Genomic DNA, 22,130 nt, shown 5'->3' with positions numbered 1-22,130 from the left:
TAAGCTACATTCATGTAATTATATAGCAGGGATATGTAACTGGTATTTAAAGGGGTTCTCCTACTGTGATGTGGGAAGAATGGTGGTCAGACCCATGCTGAACGGCAGGAAGAAGGAGAAGAGGAGTAGTTGTAGTAGTGGAGATAATACTGTATAAAGGGCATGGAGGCAAACTCCAGCACAAAGGATATGCTGCTCTGAAGCACTGAACTGCTGCCGATGATGACAAGATAGAGGGAGGAGTAGATTGTATTCAGAAAACAGCCCTGTATACATATACACTGGTATTAATACAGGGGATAGCTGCCCAGAACTAGTCAGAGATGAGTGGAAATCCTTGATTTACCTTTTTAACCACAGTATGGATCCTCTGGAGGAAGTGAACAGTGAAGAGCAGACTGCAGGGGCGGGAAACACTTTTAGTGATTTTTTTTCCTGGGGTAAGGAATGAATCTTGGTTAATACAGTAATTTACAATGATGTTGCAGATGACATAGGCAATCATCATGGAGGGAAGGGGTTTGATACAGCAGTGACCATTGGTGCCACTCCGGCCCCACCGCCACTTCAGTGTCCACAGCAGGATGTGCTGCCTTGGCTTTGGCTGTCCAGGCATGATGGGAATTGTAGTTTTGCAAGAGCTGGAGGGCAGAAGGTGTGACACCTATGTTCTGTGTATGATACACACACGGTTACTAGAGATGAGCAAACCTCACGCACAATCATCCCAATCTGACCGTGCGGCCCTAAGGAGTCCAGGAAAACATGGAGACGGCCTGTGGCTGTAGTCAGAGTCACACGCGTAGGTTTGGATGAGGTTTGCTTATCTCTAAAGGTTACATGTGGCCGTGTCCTTAGTCTATGGAGCCGCCGCCTGAAACTGAACAGCTCTCTACCTCTCCGCACTCTCCAACTGCACTCTACCTCTCTACCTCTCTACCTCTCCGCACTCTCTACCTCTCCGCACTCTCCAACTGCACTCTCTACCTCTCTACCACTCCTCACTCTCTACCTCTCCACCTCTCTACCTCTCTACCTCTCTACCTCTCCGCACTCTCTACCTCTCCGCACTCTCCAACTGCACTCTACCTCTCCACCTCTCTACCTTTCCGCACTCTCTACCTCTCCACCTCTCTACCTCTCCGCACACTCTCTACCTCTCCATCCGCACTCTCTACCTCTCCGTCCGCACTTTCCACCTCTCCATCCGCACTCTCTACCTCTCCGTCCGCACTTTCCACCTCTCCATCCGCACTCTCTACCTCTCCGTCCGCACTCTCTGCCTCTCCGCACTCTCCACCTCTCCGTCCGCACTCTCTGCCTCTCCGCACTCTCTACCTCTCCATCCGCACTCTCTACCTCTCCATCCGCACTCTCTACTTCTCCATCTCCACTCTCCACCTCTCCATCCGCACTCTCTGCCTCTCCGCACTCTCTACCTCTCCATCCGCACTCTCTACCTCTCCGTCCGCACTCTCCACCTCTCCATCCGCACTCTCTACCTCTCCGTCCGCACTTTCCACCTCTCCATCCGCACTCTCTACCTCTCCGTCCGCACTCTCTGCCTCTCCGTCCGCACTTTCCACCTCTCCATCCGCACTCTCTACCTCTCCGTCCGCACTCTCTGCCTCTCCGCACTCTCCACCTCTCCGTCCGCACTCTCTGCCTCTCCGCACTCTCTACCTCTCCATCCGCACTCTCTACCTCTCCATCCGCACTCTCTACCTCTCCATCCGCACTCTCTACCTCTCCATCCGCACTCTCCACCTCTCCATCCGCACTCTCTACCTCTCCATCCGCACTCTCTACCTCTCCATCCGCACTCTCTACCTCTCCGTCCGCACTCTCCACCTCTCCATCCGCACTCACTACCTCTCTCTGTATTGGGCAGTGGTGGTGGTGGTGGGGGGGGGGGTTTATCTGTTCCTATCTTCATATAGTTCCAGGTATACCCTGGTCCCAGGTATATATAATCTCCATTTCCAGGAACAGTTGCAGTTTTGTAGCCCCGTCCGTCTTCTCCGTCCTTCCTTCTGTCATCCATTAGAGCGCTGATCCTTTCCTCATCTCTCCTGTATCAGGGTGAGATCGGCCTCGGCCGTGGATATCGCAGGGTTATCTCTACAACAAGTGGCACAGGCCTCTAAGTCAGGAACATCTGGTAGCACTGCTGAATGGCCGTTCATCCCAGCGCTATCACTCACCGCTGACGTCTCATACACTGGTTTCCAGGACGTTGCAGGTTGCAGGGACCGTTCTTCTTGTCTCACTTATCGGAGACGGATCCTTCTGTCTGTCTTTCCTTTCATCAGACCAGTAAATCCAAGATGGATTCCATACAGGGACGTAAGTGTCGGCAGTAAAGAGAGACCAGATGTTGTGCTGTAATGGGCGACATTCGCTGCAATTCCAGATATAATGTTACAACCTGTGACTGAATGGGGGTTTTATGGCCTTTATAGTATTTTAAGTTGTCCCATAGAGCTGAATGGGGAGTATGGGCGACTTTATCATTTTAGGCTAAAACAACCATCACAGAATACATACATTACTGGTATATATAATGGTTGTTCCATTACTGCTATGAAATCATAGAGGGTCCCCAACTGGGAGAGATTGTAACATGCAGAGGATTTAAAGGGGTTGTTCACTAAAATATTATATCTTTCAAATCAACTGGTGCCAGAGATTTGTTTGTTACTTCTAATTAAAAATTTCCAGTCTCCCAGTACTTATCAGTTGCTGTATGTCCCGCAGGAAGTGGTGTATTCTCTCTAATCTGACACAGTGCTCTCTGCTGCCACCTCTGTCCATGTCAGGAACTGTCCAGAGCAGGGGAGGTTTTCTGTGTGTCAGACTGGAAAGAATACACCACTTCCTGCAGGACATACAGCAACTGATAAGTACTGGAAGATTGAAGATTTTTAGTGGAAGTAATTAACAAATTGTGTTATACTGTACACTGGAGCTCTATAGGATTATATGCAGTTTTATATCCTACACTGGAGCTGTATAGGGTTATATGCGGTGTTATACCGTACACTGGAGCTGTATAGGGTTATATGCGGTGTTATACCGTACACTGGAGCTGTATAGGGTTATATGCGGTGTTATACCGTACACTGGAGCTGTATAGGGTTATATGCAGTGTTATATCCTACACTGGAGCTGTATAGGGTTATATGCAGTGTTATACCGTACACTGGAGCTGTATAGGGTTATATGCAGTGTTATACCGTACCCTGGAGCTGTATAGGGTTATATGCAGTGTTATATCCTACACTGGAGCTCTATAGGGTTATATGCAGTGTTATATCCTACACTGGAGCTCTATAGGGTTATATGCGGTGTTATATCCTACACTGGAGCTGTATAGGGTTATATGCAGTGTTATACCGTACACTGGAGCTGTATAGGGTTATATGCAGTGTTATACCGTACACTGGAGCTCTATAGGGTTATATGAGGTGTTATACCGTACACTGGAGCTGTATAGGGTTATATGCGGTGTTATATCCTACACTGGAGCTGTATAGGGTTATATGCGGTGTTATACCGTACACTGGAGCTGTATAGGGTTATATGCGGTGTTATACGGTACACTGGAGCTCTATAGGGTTATATGCGGTGTTATACCGTACACTGGAGCTGTATAGGGTTATATGCAGTGTTATACCGTACCCTGGAGCTGTATAGGGTTATATGCAGTGTTATATCCTACACTGGAGCTCTATAGGGTTATATGCGGTGTTATACCGTACACTGGGCTCTATAGGGTTATATGCGGTGTTATACCGTACACTGGAGCTCTATAGGGTTATAAGCGGTGTAATATTGTACACTGGAGCTCTATAGGGTTATATGCGGTGTTATACCGTACAGTGGAGCTCTATAGGGTTATATGCGGTGTTATACCGTACACTGGAGCTCTATAGGGTTATATGCGGTGTTATACCGTACACTGGAGCTCTATAGGGTTATATGCAGTGTTATATCCTACACTGGAGCTGTATAGGTTTATATGCGGTGTTATACCGTACCCTGGAGCTGTATAGGGTTATATGCGGTGTTATACCGTACACTGGAGCTGTATAGGGTTATAAGCGGTGTAATATTGTACACTGGAGCTGTATAGGGTTATATGCGGTGTTATACTGTACACTGGAGCTGTATAGGGTTATATGCGGTGTTATATCCTACACTGGAGCTCTATAGGGTTAAACGCGGTGTTATACCGTACACTGGAGCTCCACCAGGCGGGCAGATAAAACTAATAAGCGGCTTCCTGAGTAAACACAGCTGGCGGCACGGTACAGGGATGTATAGTGTTACACAGAATTACAGAAGCAAATACATGTTCAGATTCTTAGCGGCCTCAGTTATCTGGCGGTCCGGGCGCAGTACAGGGACGTCCTCTGCGCTCATCTCGCTGACCGCCACTTACGGCCGTGTTCACATATGTTGCCTTAGTTGCGGTTTGGAGTAGTCAGAGGTTTACCGTATTCTTCCAGCTGACATGGAGGGCAGACATACTGGATTTTGTTGGACGCACCGCGATCAGTTCACTCTCACACCATTACAGGCGGTTATATCATTTGGGCACTGAGTGGCTGTTTTCATTAAATCTTATATGGTTCCGATTTAGTCGATCTCGGCAGGTGGTGTAACTAAGCTACAAAAGGCCCAGAGCTAATTATTCAGATCTCGGCCTCCTTACCATTCCTGTGTATAAGGGAACCTGGCATCTACCAACCTAAAGCTCCGCCCTATGCTGTGGATATATATACATATGCCTATATATACATTCTGTACATTTCCCTATAGGTGTATATGTAAAAGATGATCACTTGCTCTGTATGCAAATTAGCCTCTTGGAGTCCTGGAGGAGGAGCCACTCGGCTGAAGCATCATGGGAACTGGTCCCTAACAATCAGATTGGTGCCTGGAGGCAGCTATATGTCACCACTAGCCGCTGTCTTCTAGGATTTGGGCATGCTTAGCCATTACAATGGCTTCATCGGCTCTCTTGGAATCGCCCCCCGTTTCTCAGACTGCTTCCTACTCCGTCTTCCTCTTGCATCCGCCATGTTTCCACCGTCTGCACTCGGCTCTTCCTCGGCTCTGACTTCTTCTTGCTATTGGCTGCTACCTGGAGATTGGCGGAGCTGCCTATATTCTTGGACTCCCAACACCACAGACATAGAGCAATATCAGTCAGGACCAAGAATATATGGCGGACTAGGCAGCCAGGGCCTGATCACTGGACCCATACTCCAATAGTCAGCTGACCAGATCCCGGACTGTGAATGGCTTAGTATCAGCCAAGCAGTGCCAGACTTGTTATACTACAGAGCGGGGAGGGAGGTATATAGTATGAAGGGCCTAACTACAGGGGAACTTACAGTATAGGAGCCTAACAACAGTGGGACATGGCGGCTACCTACCTATAGAATGGGACTACAGTATAGAGGTGTACTGTGTTTCTCCAAAAATGAGACCTATGCCGAAAATCAGCCCTAGCCCATTATATATGGTCCTGAGAAACTACCGGACGTTGGGATGTAGCCTTGGGCTGTGTCTTTCCTTGGACATGCTCGGACATTGAGTGTCATCCTGGTAGCACGGCGCGGGCTCTCCACCAGAACAGCAGGGGATCACTTGGCTGCGGCACCAGGCGTACAGTATGGGCATAGATGTGCTTGAACTCTTCCGAAACACTGTCAGCCACTTTACTGCTGGTGATTCAACTCTGATTCCTCAATGGCAGGTGTGCAAACAGCGCAGGCCTTTTTTTCCCCGGTTTTGTTTTGGAGCCAGGTGGTTGACTCTGGTCCAGGAATAATAAGAGCCCTTGGTCTCCTGCCATCCCCTTAAGCTGCTGCAATAAAGTTTATAGAATTGACAGATGAGGCAGAACGCCTTACTTTTATATTACCACTACTAAGGCCAAGAACACAAGTCTGCTCAAAACTCTAATGCAGCCCGTAAGCAGATCTCAGCCCGGCCGGTTCCAGGATGGCAGCCGTACAGCTTGGCCCGCTCCCGGCTCACATCTGTTTTACTGGTTCCACCGGACTATTAAAAAAAACGTGAGTGCCCCCCTCCTCTTTATTGTATTTGTGATCCGCTAGATAGGTTTCCGAGTCCCGTGGTCAAATCAGGTCACGTTCAGCAGAGAAGAGGAGGACTCGGCTTATATTGGAAAGAAACGAGTGCGTTACATAAAACTATGAGATCAGATGTCCGGGAAAGCATTACGTGGAAAGTTAGGAAAAGCGGGAAAGAAAAAATACTGCGTTTTTAGTCATTTTGTTCTGTGCCAGCATAGTCACCCAGCGCTTCTCTCTGCACCGGGAAGGCGATGCCCTTTACCACAGTATAATCGCAAGTTACTTTTATTGATTTATATTAAGGGGAACTATCAGCAGGTTAGCGAAATCCAACCTGCTGAAATGTCCCTATTGATCAGGAGATGCCGAGGAGGAAGCTTCGTCTCTTATAGTTTGTCTCTTACCTTCCTCCTCTGCACCCTCCCTGTGCTGTTAGCAGTGTAATCCTTGGTCAGGAGCACTGTCAGGAGCACTGCCCCGCCCCCAGAAGTGATCCTGAAGCGGGGCAGTGATCCTGATGGTGCTCCGGACCAAGGATTACTGCTAACAGTATGGAAACACTGCAGAGGAGAGACATAACTGTGATCTAGATTAAATTTCTCTGTAATTTTGTTTACACATCTCCAATGCAGACCTAGGAGTTTCCATGGTAACAGACTACAGGCAACTTCTATAGTGTCTGATCCTGCCTACTTTCTTATGCAGTATAAAGGTTGCTAAGGTAGGGGAGGGATCAAACTACTATTTTTTTTTGTTGTTTGTTACCATGGAGACAGATTGGTCTGTATTGGAGCCATAAAAGCTAATAATGTAACCAAAAACTACAGGAAAAGAATGGTTAGAACCAGTTTCAGGTTATGGTGAATAAGATTAACACTATACAATGAGTTCATATTTTTACAAAGGTGGACATAACCTTTAAGCCATTGCCAACATCTGTCATGAGGGATGTATAGCACAGGCTCAGGAGCGGAGCACACTCCATAGGTGGCGAGTGATGGGGTTTAACTACAGCCGACACCCATGATTGGAGATAACTCAGACCTTGACCATTTAACCTGACTGTTATACAGAGGCAGCCCCCACGACTATGTCAGTACACGGATACAATGGACTATGGCTCTTGTAAGACACTATATGTAGCAGCCCATTGATGAGAGTGGTGCTATTTCTGGGGTTCCTTTGTAGAGCTCCCCTCTAAGCCCTTCTGTGTATCTTTTGCCCAATTGGCAGATGGTGAGGGATTAGGAAGAGGGCTAAGAGGTGATAAGTCTATATATTGTAGGCCTCATCCTTATATTGAGCAGTGTCATTCGTCTGTAGGATAAATAGATTTCTGGTAATACAAGTGGATGTTTTATGAAGACGTCTAATGACTGTGATTGGATCAGGTCACAGCTGCCAGATGGGCCTCCGGAGCAGAAATCACTGAGGGGTCGGATCGGGGTGGGGCTCTATAAAGACGTCCATGAATGCAGAACCATATAATTATATGGGAACAAGTAGAGATGAGCAAACCTGAGCGGTCGGCATGTGATCACCGTTGGCGGCAGAAGTTGGATGCAGCTCTGAGGAAAACATGGATGCGGTTAATGGCCGACCAGTGGTCACATCTTCTATAGGGTTCATAGTTCAGTCAGGTTTACAGATACAAGTAATACAGAATAATCCTGGTGCACTACAAGTGCAGCGGGTATGGCTGTGTTCACATACGGCCGCTTTGTGGCAGTAACATCAGTACCAATCCTCACAGATTAATGGGACAGATGCAGAACCGGCTCTGCTGCATCAGGTGGTGTCGCTGGGCACTTCCCATCCATGTATAATCCCTCCGAGCCCCAAGAAGATGTCCTTCCTTCTATCAGAAGAGGCTTTTTATATTTTATATTTGTTGAATTATAATGTGCCCGGAAATCTGCCAAGGTGTGTGCACCGGCCATTGTACAGAGATCCTAACAAAGGGCACGGCCATAGGGGAATAAGGAAGGCTCCCGCCTGGACGCTGCTCACTCCGCCATCTCACCTCTTACTGTACAGAAAACCTCATCTCCTCCCGCCGCCCTGATATCATCCATGTTATAATCACTCCGCTCTGTTATATACAATGATGTGTCTGCTGAGATCTCTGAGCTGTGAGCGGCCATCGCCTTACATACGGCTCTGGGCTCTACGTGTGGTCCTGCTATAGGTGTAGCTGTAGGACTGTCACTCTATACTGGATCTGACATACAGAGTACATTGTCTAATGGAAATTACCGCCTACCTCATGTCTGTGGAGGATTTATCCAGGATTAGAAGAAAAAAAAAAGATATTTTCTTCCAAAGACAGCGCCTCTCTTGTCCTCAGGTTGGATGTGGTGTTGCAGCTCAGTTCCATTGAACTGAATTGGTCAGCGTTGTAATATCACACACAACCTGTTTTGTACATTTTTTTTAGTCCTGGATACATTTTTATGGATTGTCACTTTAAGGCGTTATTTAAAGTTTCCCTGTCATTATAACTTTAAAAATCTAAATTAGCAGGGGATGTGATATAAGGCAAGTCTGCAAATTACATTCATTATTATTTTAGTTCTCATGTTACATAACAGCTATACTTAGTGTATCCAGGTCCAGTCTCCTGAAGGCAGCTATATAACAGCTATACTTACTGTATCCAGGTCCAGTCTCCTGAAGGCAGCTATATAACAGCTATACTTACTGTATCCAGGTCCAGTCTCCTGAAGGCAGCTATATAACAGCTATACTTACTGTATCCAGGTCCAGTCTCCAGAAGGCTGCTATATAACAGCTATACTTACTGTATCCAGGTCCAGTCTCCAGAAGGCTGCTATATAACAGCTATACTTACTGTATCCAGGTCCAGTCTCCTGAAGGCAGCTATATAACAGCTATACTTACTGTATCCAGGTCCAGTCTCCTGAAGGCAGCTATATAACAGCTATACTTACTGTATCCAGGTCCAGTCTCCAGAAGGCAGCTATATAACAGCTATACTTACTGTATCCAGGTCCAGTCTGCTGAAGGCAGCTATATAACAGCTATACTTACTGTATCCAGGTCCAGTCTCCTGAAGGCTGCTATACTTACTGTATCCAGGTCCAGTCTCCTGAAGGCAGCTATAAAACAGCTATCCTTAGTGTATCCAGGTCCAGTCTGCTGAAGGCAGCTATATAACAGCTATACTTACTGTATCCAGGTCCAGTCTCCTGAAGGCAGCTATACTTACTGTATCCAGGTCCAGTCTCCTGAAGGCTTCTATATAACAGCTATACTTACTGTATCCAGGTCCAGTCTCCTGAAGGCTGCTATATAACAGCTATACTTACTGTATCCAGGTCCAGTCTCCTGAAGGCTGCTATATAACAGCTATACTTACTGTATCCAGGTCCAGTCTCCTGAAGGCTGCTATATAATAGCTATACTTACCGTATCCAGGTCCAGTCTCCTGAAGGCTGCTATATACCAGCTATACTTACTGTATCCAGGTCCAGTCTCCTGAAGGCAGCTATATACCAGCTATATACTTACTGTATCCAGGTCATAATACAGTCAATATGTAATTAAATGTAATTTTGTGCATCTGACAAAAAAAAATACTAATTGCAGCTTTGAAACCCATCAACTTTTTTTCCCTCCCTTTAGAATTTGCTGAAAAATCTGCAACAAACTCCCACCGTACCTGCACCTGCGCAATTTGATGCAGAAACTTTATGTGTTCTGTGCTCTTGCAGTGTTTTTGGTGGCAGAGATAATGGTGATTTCTCCTCCCGCCAGGTATCTCCAGGCTCCTCGGTGCACTATGAGGCGGGAAGCCTCTCCCAGAAAACACAGACGGAGGTGAAGCTCCTTCCTGACGACAATGATTCCCTGCTCAAATGGACCATGAAGAATTATCGAGCCGTCACCTCTTTTACAGAGATGAAAATGACCAATTACATTGACATCAGAGTGGGGGAAGGTACGATGCGTCACTGTCAACAGGGGATGCTGACTGTAGGGGCTGATCAGAGGTGGTGACATCACACAGGGGGCGGGGCTAGAGCTCAGAGACAAGATCCAGTAGGGCCTCCTGAGACATCATTGGGTTGTGTGCTGTCTCAGGATAAATGGAGGTGCTAGGAAACTGGAAACAACACCACATTGAAATTGAAGAACTACACAAACCAGCCAAAAACATGCTGAGGCCATTACTATGCGTGATAACACTATATTAGTAAGGTATATATCTTGGGGTTACACTGGAGCGCCCCTTTAAGTGGTGTATAGAGGTGTATGCTCTGAACTGTATCTCGCAGTAAAAGAAGTAACTCAGATTGGCCTGAAAGTGAACTGAAATCTCAATGTTCTATTTTAGATCATTCTTTCCCTGCTACGTGCAACGTCCAGAGGAACTTCATTTCTCTGAATTATCTTGGACGTTATCTGGAGACCAAGTTTGCTGAGAGCTGCGTCCTGGACGTTGAGGATAAGCAGCTGGTGTACATCATAGAGCTGGACTCTCCGAGTGACAAACTCTACAGGTGAGATTCTCTTATTGGGATCGGGCAATACATCTGGATATGAAGCCTAAAACCATCGAAACGATAGTATAGTTATAGCGCCTGTCGCTGTGTGTGGCCCCTCAGCTGTCATGTCTGTGTGGGGGCAGCAGTCACATGGTCCTACTACCGGGCTATGTACCCAGCGCGCCAAACTTTCTGGTTAATGCCCAGTTAAAACGGGGAAATGATTGTGCACCATTAAGCAGATTACTGGCCCTTTAAGTGATTTTCCCATGAACAAGGCTCAAGTGGTAAAACATGTCCAATGAGTGGGTGTCCCTTCTCTGGTCACGAGGACGTGCCCCCCATTGATAGCATATGCCCGCTACTGATCCATTCACTTGAATGGGTTTGACTTGCTTCGTCTCTACCCTGAAATTTTTGTTAAATTTCTCAATGAAGTGGTAGCATGCATGTCCAGGACATGGGACCCCCCATTATTTTTATTGGTGGTGTTCCCAGCTGTTGGATTCCCTCTTGGTTAACTATATAGGTGTTGTTTATGGAAAAGTCCCCTTAATTGAGTGTTCTCAATGAATGTATAGCCCAGGCTGCCAGGAAGTCAGCGGACCATGCTGTATAGAGTGGCTCTGGGTTTTGGCCACATACCAGCATTGGCAGCGACGCTTACACTTCACTTTGTTGGATTCTCCTTCACTCTCGATGGATTAGGATTTGGCACACGAGGGGCCCATGACCGTGATTGCCGGGAGCCCTCTATAATCTATCCCATATGAGAACTAATGTCAGAGCGTCATCAGATGCTGTGTATAAGAACGTCCGCATTGCATTGCTTGCATTGTTTGTTTGTTTTTGGAGATTAACGTTCCTTCTCTATCAGATTGGTATTATTCTACACGTTCTCTGTAGAGTATAAGCTGCAGTCCGATGGCATGGAGATAGTCCGTGTACAACATCTGCTCTCAATTCCCACAACGTATTACATTGCCAAACTTTAATTGCCATTGAAAGTGAAATAGGAGGTAGCGGGCAGCTGGGTACATGGAACGCCCCGTGTATTTTTAGGCTCTAGTATTATAGCTTTTTTGTTTTTTCTGAGCTCTGAATAAGATTCCTTCATTATTATGGATTAAACGCCCGGCGTTCTCTGTGTTTAATGACGACTTTGGGTGCCAGGACATTGAGGTTTGCCGAGAGCTGGACGGTAACTTCAAAGCGCAGCAATTTCTAATGATAATGATGAGCAGATGGGATCTGAGAGGGTGAATGGGTGGATGGTCGGATCTGCCAATGAATCCTCTGGCAATTGGTGTAACGATGTAAAGATGGCCGCTGACTTTGTATAGCTATTGGCTGAAAACTCATTGGAGGAGTTATCTCTTCCCACCCCCATACACATCCACACCTGGCTCAGTCCCGAATGGTAAGAGGAGAGTAAGGGTCCTATTTGACGAAGCGATTTTTAACAATAAACGATGGCAAACGAGAAAGTTTATCAGTAATCAATATCGTTCACCGTATTACACAGAACGATAGTCGTTACTCCATCTGATCCCAGCAAATGAAGGAACGGTGTGGAATTACACTCAACAATTAGCAAACGATTAACCATGATGTGTGTGTTGGCATCAAACAAAGGACGAATGATTTCTCATTGGTTGTTTGATCGTTGCTGCATTTACACAAAACGATTATTGTTTAAATTCAAATGCTATAACGATAATTCTCACAAGAAGAGTCCCTTGTAAGACCATAAGACACTGCCAGGCACCTTATCATCACTGACATTCTGAAATCCTACTGCCCAATCCTTCCCTGTCAGAGAAACGTTGGGGAGCCACCACACACTAGATGCTTGGCCGGTCCCACCCAACAATGAGCTGACGTGTACGGGCAGGTTACGGCTGCATTCACATCTGGCATCTATCAAGCTCTTGCAGATTCTATTGACTTATACTTGAGTCCATCAGTTTTCTCCCGAGTGTTGATCATTTTAACTTATGGTATTCTGCATGGCAAATAAGATAAACTCTAGACCATAGATGTAAACTGGGCGAAGACTGACCATGCACTTTAAATAGGTATTGGCCTTTCCGTTCACGTGCCTGTTCGTTTCAGCCAAGCGTGTATATGTTCTTCTGTGGGAGAGGCGAGTAGGCCGCTTCAGACATCTCCGACATTGGCTTACTGTATCGTAGAGCGTAAGACGTATTCAGAGCAGAAGGATCAGGCATATTAAAGTCCAACTGCTTGATCCTTCTCTTCCCCAACATACCATTGCATTGGGAGGCCACCATGCGCAGCAAATTCTGTTACTTGTGTTGTTTATGTATCTGCTTATTGTTTCACAAAGACAATAGCTCTGGACCCTGTGACCTTGTAACCTTGTGACTGGTGTTAGAACTTTCCACCCACGTTCCGCATTTCGCACCTTGGCTCCTCTGAGTATCTTTTAACCCAACTACAAATCATCGTGTTATCAGTCAGTAGATTGAATGTGTCCAGGTTTCGTCTGGTTTGCACATGTTATTTCTTTGGCGAAAATCAAAATATTTAATTGATTGAGCAGATGCGGGAGCAGGATACGCTCGGCTGATAGAAAACGGCCGGTTATGGCGACATTCCTCACTCCGAATGACTTTATTCTTCTTGTGTAGTTCATTTCAGGTCGACATCATTGTTGACATCAGTCCACGCCGTCCAGATACCAGTATCGTCAAGAATCTGGTCCTCATCCTCAAGTGTAAAGAATCGGTCAACTGGGTGATCAGGCCGGACAACATCGAGGGCAGGCTGGAAATCCTGGTATGTCTTCTTTACCATCTCTATTGTTGCATATACATATCACTGATATAGAATTTTTGGTGCAATGATAAAAGACTTTTTTGTAAAAATAAAATTACAAAAACATCTGTATTGGACCTCTGTTCAGGGGCCTGATTTGTTGGTCTTGCTAAATGAACGGACACCTGACGAAAACCTAACGGACCCCATTATATCCAATAGGATCTGTTGGTGTCTGTTGTGCCATGGCCCATCCATCTCTTATATCTGCCCCTGAACAGACCCTCCGACACTGAGGCTAATGTACGCACTTTTAGGCTGGGTTCACACTACGGAAAAAACACAGCCCTATTTCATAACAACGGCCATATTTGTGCGAACAACAGCTGTTATTTGCAAAATAACGGCCGTTGTTTGCGCAAATACGGCCGTGTTTTTTTACGTGTGTGAACATAGCCTTACTCTGTTTTTTGCGCACAGTGTCCAGTATTTGGAAATCAAGGTGCAGTAACCAAGATAAAAAACACAATACAAATATTCTTTAAAGCGACGGCCTGTTCAGTTTAAAGGGGCTGATTCCCCCAATCATGTTCAAAAATGTACCATAGCACTCCTACAGGTTTTCCAAACCCAAAATAAGTATAAAAAAAAATCTCTCTATGGATTTGGATGAAGCAGAGTTACCACTCCTGTAGCCCAGCAGGATAGAAAGTCCATGCAAAGTTGTAAAGGTAACAGCATCCAGGCATTGTAAGGTGCAAAAAAAAAAGTGCTTTATTCCCTCATGGCAATAACATAGCAGCGACGTTTCGACCTGTACGGTCTTTCTCAAGCTGATCAGCTTGAGAAAGACCGTACAGGTCGAAACGTTGCTGCTATGTTATTGCCATGAGGGAATAAAGCACTTTATTTTTTGCACCTTACAACGCCTGGATGCTGTTACCTTTACAACTTTGCCCCCAATCATGTTGTTACACTGCTGCAACGCTTAAAGGGAATGTGTCTTCAGAAAATGACTTATTGTATAAATGTTTATATGTAAAACCTATTTTTAAAGAATTTTTGTTGTTTTTTTTTCCAATTTTCCATTTTTCTGTCTATATTATAAAATAATCCTGAGATATTGCAGTTTTCATTCTCACCACTGGGGCTAAAACTAAGCTGAGACTTCCTGTTTTGGCCGCCTCCCATAACAATGTACAAAAAGGGAAATAAAAAAAATTAAAGTCACAAAATAGAAACAGATTTGAATAAAAGAACAAGTTTTAGTATCTGACTCTAATCAGTTACAAAAGTTTAGGTTCCCTTTAAGGACTAGTTACAATCTGTGAAGCGAGGGTTCAGATCTCCTGCAGTGCCCCCGGAGGGGAGATGAGGCATTGCACCTTCTACACTGGAATCAGTAGAGTGTTTGTATAACAGATGGCTTGTTACTATGTTGATGAAGTTTTTCCAAGATAGGAGCAGATTAAAAAGAAATACGGTCTTATTCCTATTGGTTCCCTTTCTAATACATAATCTGCATGAAATGTCAGCCATGGTTTTGGAGAAGTAGCACGTGAGAGCCGTGAGCGCTGTATATGCTCTATACATGACCCCCCCCCCCCCATTTAGAGGAGAGGCCTCCTGTTGACAGATTGCTAACATTTCACGTACAATAACATACATTCCCGCTTATCTGGAGTGCCTCCTATCTGCAGATGAACTTATTTATAGTTTTCTAAATGCGGCCTATAAATCCTGCGTCTTTATTGCTTATCGTCGCTGCTAATTGATCCGATCTTAGTGTGAAATTTCCATATATTATATAGATTGCTGAAGGACTCCTAATCCTCCGGTAATGCCCCATAGAGATCTGCCCGGTGTAGATTACATGGCACAGATAGTTGTGTACATAGAAGCTCCGACAATAATGGAGAATGTTGATCCTGGCGTCTACGTGGGATGGCCGGGAGGAGCCGGGAAGGAATCTTTCCACGGCTGATGCAAATTGGACTATGCCTCCATGACCTCAGCCATGTTTATGCCGCATAAAAGACAAGATGACAGCACTGTGTACATAATATTAAAAGGGTATTCTGCTCAAACATAAGTTTTAATATATTGCTGCCCATGTGGAGACTAACAATTCCTTCCATACTTGTTATTATATATTTGGTCTCCTTTCCCCAGTTCTCAGCTGCTGCATTCTGCTGAAGACACAAAAATCTGTGTGTGAGCTTTTCTCTCTGTCTCTCCCTCCTCCCTGATGTAAACAAGACCCTGGCAGCCTTTATCTGCAACTTTGTAGCTTCTGGGAGGATTATTTTGAGTTGTTGTAGTTAATGCTCTTACCATTACAAAGAAGCTACAATGTTGCAGATACAGCCTGCCAGGGACTTGTTTAGATCAGATGTCTCAGAAGGTAGGGGCCAGGAGGGGGAGACAGAGAGAAAAGCTCACACACAGATTATTGTGTCTTCAGCAGAAAGCAGCAGCTGAGAACTGGAGGAAGGAGAGCGAATACATAATAACAAGTATGGAAGGAATTGTTAGTCTCACCATGGGCAGCAAGATATCAAAAGGTATGTTTAAGCGGAATACCCCTTTAATGAGAATTTTTACAGTTTTCTGGATTAGTTGGTCTTGGACACATAAAGAGTTGAGCTTTGGTCTTGTATCTTTGTTCATAACCTGACAATTATATAAACTACTTTTCCAGTTCAATTTTCCTGTTGCAGAATGCGATTTTCCTTCCAGATACTGGGATTTTTTTGATGATTTTTGGCTGATAGGACTGGAGAGTGCTTCACAAAAAAAAGCAGAACAGAGTAGCGCTGTGCCGTTATCACCGGCTGGGAAGATGGAGCCTTCTTTTTGGGGCAACATATTATAGCAGGGCTTGTAGAAATAGTGACCAGGTGCTGCCCCTGATGGCCTCCTCTGGTGTGATAAGAATCCTATTCTCCTGCATATTAGGAGAACGGCTGAGCAGAATGAAGTCAGTAATACACCGATCTGTTCAGCATTTCTGTCACTAGTTTATGTTGCCCTATTTTAAGGTGGGATAAACCTAGTGGTGAATTCCCTTTAAGAAACTTACATGTGTTTTTACGAAAAACTAGTGGAACCAGAATGCGCGGCCGCCATCTTTCCAAATTTATTTCAAACTTTACAAAAACTTTGGTTTTGTACCAAATCAAACTTTTTGCAAAGTCGGAAACAAATTGCTGTTCGGGAATTTCGGTTCTCTCACCCACTGATATCTGTGGAATCCGAGGAACCTGTTATCCTATTAACCTGGTAGAACAAGTTTTTTTTTATTGTTTTTTTGGGACTTGACCCCAGTCTGTAGCCGGGATGATTTATCTTTTTTTCCCTGCGGGCCGCATTGGTTTATTTCTTCTGCGGCTTGGTGTTATTTTCGGTCAGTGTAAACCGTGGAGATCTGCTCGGTGGCTCCTATGGGATATTTCAGCACAGCGTGAACCAGCGCTGACCTTAATGTTTCCACTCCGATCTCTTTCACTTACGTCTGAGTCTTCCCGACCTCGACGCGTCTTCATCAGCTTTTACTATAAATATTTAAGAATAAAATCTTATATATATAACTTGCTTGGGATTTTTTTTTTGGTCATCTGTACTTAACCCTTTCAGGATTCACGGCGTGACTTTGGCGAGGTCTTCTGCACAGCGCGCTGGATCACCATGGAGAGGAAATCCCCACGTAGTAGGCCGCTCTCCGATGCCAAACGCCTTTATATAAACCATGTGCTTTGCTTCTATCGTCAGATATCTAAATTGTGATTTGAGTTTTTCCTCCACTTTCACCCAGTGGGAAGCGTTTGCGCTCATTCATGAGGCTCGGAGCTTCTCTTCTTCACTGATTCCTATAAGGGAGTCATAGGCCATCTGGGAATCGCAAGAACTATATGTCGCAACCCAGTCTTCCAGTAAGAAGCTCTGTGACTGGTATTCCCTTACTGGCTGCAGATAACCCGCCAGCTGGAAGACATTATACAATAGCTACCTTATTAAGTGCTTAGGAAATATACAGGTTTTTCCTATCAGAATAGGCACATTTTTATAGTTATTTTATACGATTAAACTATTGAACTTTTTGACGTTGAAAAACTGCATGTGGGCTGTACCTACTGAGCTTAAAGGAACACGAATCCTAAATTTCAGTACATATTGCAGTCGAAGAAATCCTAAAGAACGCACAAGGGGTAGGGACTGATGGGAGGCCGCAGAAGAGTGACACTCAGCAAGGTTTGCCAAATGAGGCTCCATCGTTCTGCGACCGCCGGATCATTAATCTCGGCTGCACGTTCCCAGGATTAGAAAAAAAACAGCTACCTTCTTGCAAAAACAGCGCCACCCCTGTACTCAGATTGTGTGTGCTATTACAATTTATCGCCATTCACTTCAGTAGAACTAAACTCCACACCCTCCACCCGACCTGTGAACACGCATGGTGCTGTTTCTGGAGAAAAGTCGCCATGTCTAAGCCTGGATCTCCTGCTGATCTGTTCTATCTTACATGATGACTGAAGTTTTGATCAGTCATAGGGGACATATATGAAAGTTGGTATATGCCTGCCAGGTCGGTGTGGCAAGGTTTACTATGACTTACGCCCCAATGAAAGTCTATGTGGTCACAGATAGCGAGGAGAGACGCTCTGCATCAAAACTTTTGTCATGTCTTTAGGATGTGTCAAGTTTTTTGTAAATGGACTTGCTCCTTTAAGGGAGAAGGAGCTCTAGATTTTTTATTTCCAGTGCATTTTCCGTATGCCGTTTCTGGTTTTTAATGTACGGGATTCGTATCGGGTGCGATCTAGAAAGCAGAGACTAATCCCCAGTCACTGGTATACAGCACATGCTTCTCATCTTCATACGTTCCAGTAGTCCTGGCGGGGAAGTGGTTAATCTTGCAGCGAGTTTGCCTTCATGTTCTGTCCCTGGTGTTTAAATTTAGTCCTGAAATAGTAATGTATACATTCATATTGGCAGAAGCTACCAGGCTGCTTTAGTTCCAGATACAGCCGTGCACACATGTCCGGATGTGTCCGAGCTCTGAAAGTGTTCTGTATCTGTGGGGATTGGTATCGGAATGAGACTGAGGGGTCCCTTGTCCCCCCATGAATCAGGCAGCAGCGCACATGCTCCATAGCTATTCCATATGCATGTTATCGGAGCTGATCACTATAGACGCTGTGGACAAGGGGCCCCCCATTCTTGTGATCGGTGATACCCCACCAGTCAGATACTTGTCACCTATCCCCGGTCTCACTGACTCCCCGGTGTGCCCCCTGCAGCGTAGGCGTCAGTGTTTGTTCGGCACAGAGGTGCTACCTAGACCAGGCCGCTTGTTTTTCCAGGTTTTGTTTGAGCTTTAGTGAAATCCCTAAAAGCCCCCGTCTCTTCTGTATACTATATACAGTCCTGCATGAGGCCCAGATACCACCGAGGTGTGGCTTGTGAGGGGCTGGTAGATAAAGGCCGGGAAGCCTCGGTGTAAGGAGGGACCCCTGCTGAGGTTATGGGAGAAATGTGTCGGCTGCCGTATTTTCTGGAATCGCCGTGATGTGAAATAGTCTCAGAAAGTGAAGCTAATCCCTCCATGGCTTCCTAAGTTGGTTCTCACCTGGATTTCACATGAATTCTGATCCAGTATCCACCCTGGGATCTCTTATGGTGTAGGCCCTTGGTAGATGTGCTGCAGGTTTGTGGTTTATACTCGATGTTATATTGTGCAGAATATGACAGGAAAATACATGGGGTTAGAGATGAATCTCGAGCATGCTCCAGCACGGCTGAACTCGACCCATTACTGGCCCCTAATGAAGCTGGATGCAGCCCTGAGGCTTCCTGGAAAACATGGATACAGCCATAGACCATAGGATACATGGATACAGTACTCTGCCATAGCCTGTACTGTACTCTGCCATAGGCCATACTATACTCCACCATAGGCTGTACTATACTCTGCCATAGGCTGCACTATACTCTGCCATAGGCTGTACTGTACTCTGCCATAGGCTGCACTATACTCTGCCATAGGCCATAGCCTGTACTATACACTGCCATATGCTGCACTATACTCTGCCATAGGCTGTACTGTACTCTGCCATAGGCTGCACTATACTCTGCCATAGGCTGTACTATACTCTGCCATAGGCTGTACTGTACTCTGCCATAGGCTGCACTATACTCTGCCATAGCCTGTACTGTACTCTGCCAAAGCCTGTACTGTACTCTGCCATAGGCCATACTATACTCTGCCATATCCTGTACTGTACTCTGCCATAGGCCATAGCCTGTACTGTACTCTGCCATAGGCCATAGCCTGTACTGTACTCTGCCAAAGCCTGTACTCTGCCATAGACTGCACTATACTCTGCCATAGCCTGTACTGTACTCTGCCATAGGCCATAGCCTGTACTGTACTCTGCCATAGGCCATAGCCTGTACTGTACTCTGCCATAGGCTGTACTGTACTCTGCCATAGGCCATACTATACTCCACCATAGCCTGTACTATACTCCACCATAGGCTGTACTGTACTCTGCCATAGGCTGCACTATACTCTGCCATAGGCTGTACTGTACTCTGCCATAGGCCATAGCCTGTACTGTACTCTGCCATAGACTGTACTATACTCTGCCATAGCCTGTACTGTACTCTGCCATAGGCCATAGCCTGTACTGTACTCTGCCATAGGCTGTACTATACTCTGCCATAGCCTGTACTGTACTCTGCCATAGGCTGTACTGTACTCTGCCATAGGCCATACTGTACTCTGCCATAGCCTGTACTGTACTCTGCCATAGGCTGCACTGTACTCTGCCATAGGCCATAGCCTGTACTGTACTCTGCCATAGCCTGTACTCTGCCATAGGCCATAGCCTGTACTGTACTCTGCCAAAGCCTGTGCTGTACTCTGCCATAGGCCATAGCCTGTAGTGTACTCTGCCATAGGCCATAGCCTGTACTGTACTCTGCCAAAGCCTGTAGTGTACTCTGCCATAGGCCATACTGTATTCTGCCATAGCCTGTACTGTACTCTGCCATAGGCCATACTGTACTCTGCCATAGGCTGTACTGTACTCTACCATAGCCTATACTGTACTCTAGTATAGGCCATACTGTATTCTGCCATAGGCCATACCCATGTTTTCCAGAACTCCCTAGGGCGGCATCCAACTTCTCCAGCCACTGGTAATGGAAAGCTGCATGCTCTGGTTCGGACAAGCGTGCCTGAGATTCGCTCATCTCTAATGTGGATTGGGCTCTGGTATAAAATGAGCCCGTGTAACATGTAACAACGGCCTAGACCCGGATTAACCCCTTCAGTATATATGGGTGAAATCCACAATGATCCCACAGCACATAAGCCTTGTACGTAGCACAGATGGATTTTGTATAAAATTGTTGCAGATTTGCCGCAAAACCCTCTGTGATAAAATCCAGGCCGGTTGGGTCTCCCCCATAGACGGCCGTCCACATGTCCGGGGCCCCTCGCAGCAGCTGCCGTGCACACTGATCAGCCAGTGACACAGGAACGCCTTTCATCATATCTTACTTTAGTGATACATTGCTGAGGACCCACCATGATGTGGACATAAGAAACACATGGACATTCCTTCCATTCCAGCAGGAAAAGGTTCAATTTGCATGAGAAAAATGCGAGTCCTGAAGCTTAAGCTGCGGTGGAGGAGACGCATTATGGCGGAAGGACAGGGTGGGCGTAGTGATAAGACGGCGTATCCAGTATGTTTACCCGATGATCCGCTCTCCGTCCTGCAGCACATGGGACATAGACCTCCGGCTGGGCAGTATATATGATGACGGACGTTACTGAGTGTTGCCTATGTTAGATACACTACCGTTCAAAAGTTTGGGGTCACATTGAAATGTCCTTATTTTTGAAGGAAAACCACTGTACTTTTCAATGAAGATAACTTTAAACTAGTCCTAACTTTAAACAAATCCCCTCTATACATTGCTAATGTGGTAACTGACTATTCTAGCTGCAAATGTCTGGTTTTTGGTGCAATATCTACATAGGTGTATAGAGGCCCATTTCCAGCAACTATCACTCCAGTCTTCTAATGGTACAATGTGTTTGCTCATTGGCCCAGAAGGCTAATTGATGATTAGAAAACCCTTGTGCAATCATGTTCACACATCTGAAAACAGTCTAGCTCGTTACAGAAGCTACAAAACTGACCTTCCTTTGAGCAGATTGTGTTTCTGGAGCATCACATTTGTGGGGTCAATTAAACGCTCAAAATGGCCAGAAAAAGAGAACTTTCATCTGAAACTCGACAGTCTATTCTTGTTCTTAGAAATGAAGGCTATTCCATACGAGAAATTGCTAAGAAATTGAAGATTTCCTACAACGGTGTGTACTACTCCCTTCAGAGGACAGCACAAACAGGCTCTAACTAGAGTAGAAAAAGAAGTGGGAGGCCGTGTTGCACAACTAAGCAAGAAGATAAGCACATTAGAGTCTCTAGTTTGAGAAACAGACGCCTCACAGGTCCCCAACTGGCATCTTCATTAAATAGTCCCCGCAAAACACCAGTGTCACCATCTACAGTGAAGAGGCGGCTGCAGGATTTGGGGCTTCAGGGCAGAGTGGCAAAGAAAAAGCCATATCTGAGACTGGCCAATAAAAGAAAAAGATTAAGATGGGCAAAAGAACACAGACATTGGACAGAGGAAGACTGGAAAAAAGTGTTGT

The 22,130-nt window shown here is 45.6% G+C and overlaps 1 protein-coding gene across 3 annotated transcripts in view; it reads left to right on the top strand.

The window, feature by feature from the left end:
• The window catches only part of TGFBR3 (transforming growth factor beta receptor 3), a 159,049-nt gene that overhangs the window by 94,422 nt on the left and 42,497 nt on the right, over window positions 1–22,130 (top strand). For all 3 annotated transcript variants that reach the window (XM_069967662.1, XM_069967661.1, XM_069967660.1), the window contains exons 5-7: window positions 9,888–10,071; window positions 10,468–10,633; window positions 13,273–13,420. In XM_069967662.1, coding sequence (XP_069823763.1) covers window positions 9,888–10,071; window positions 10,468–10,633; window positions 13,273–13,420 — 498 coding nt within the window. The remainder of the gene's footprint in view (window positions 1–9,887; window positions 10,072–10,467; window positions 10,634–13,272; window positions 13,421–22,130) is intronic.

The sequence above is a fragment of the Dendropsophus ebraccatus genome, chromosome 4 (assembly GCF_027789765.1).
Source record: "Dendropsophus ebraccatus isolate aDenEbr1 chromosome 4, aDenEbr1.pat, whole genome shotgun sequence".
NCBI lineage: Eukaryota > Metazoa > Chordata > Amphibia > Anura > Hylidae > Dendropsophus > Dendropsophus ebraccatus.
Note: the sequence above shows the minus strand (reverse complement) of the source record. Positions and strands in the feature narration are given on the sequence as shown.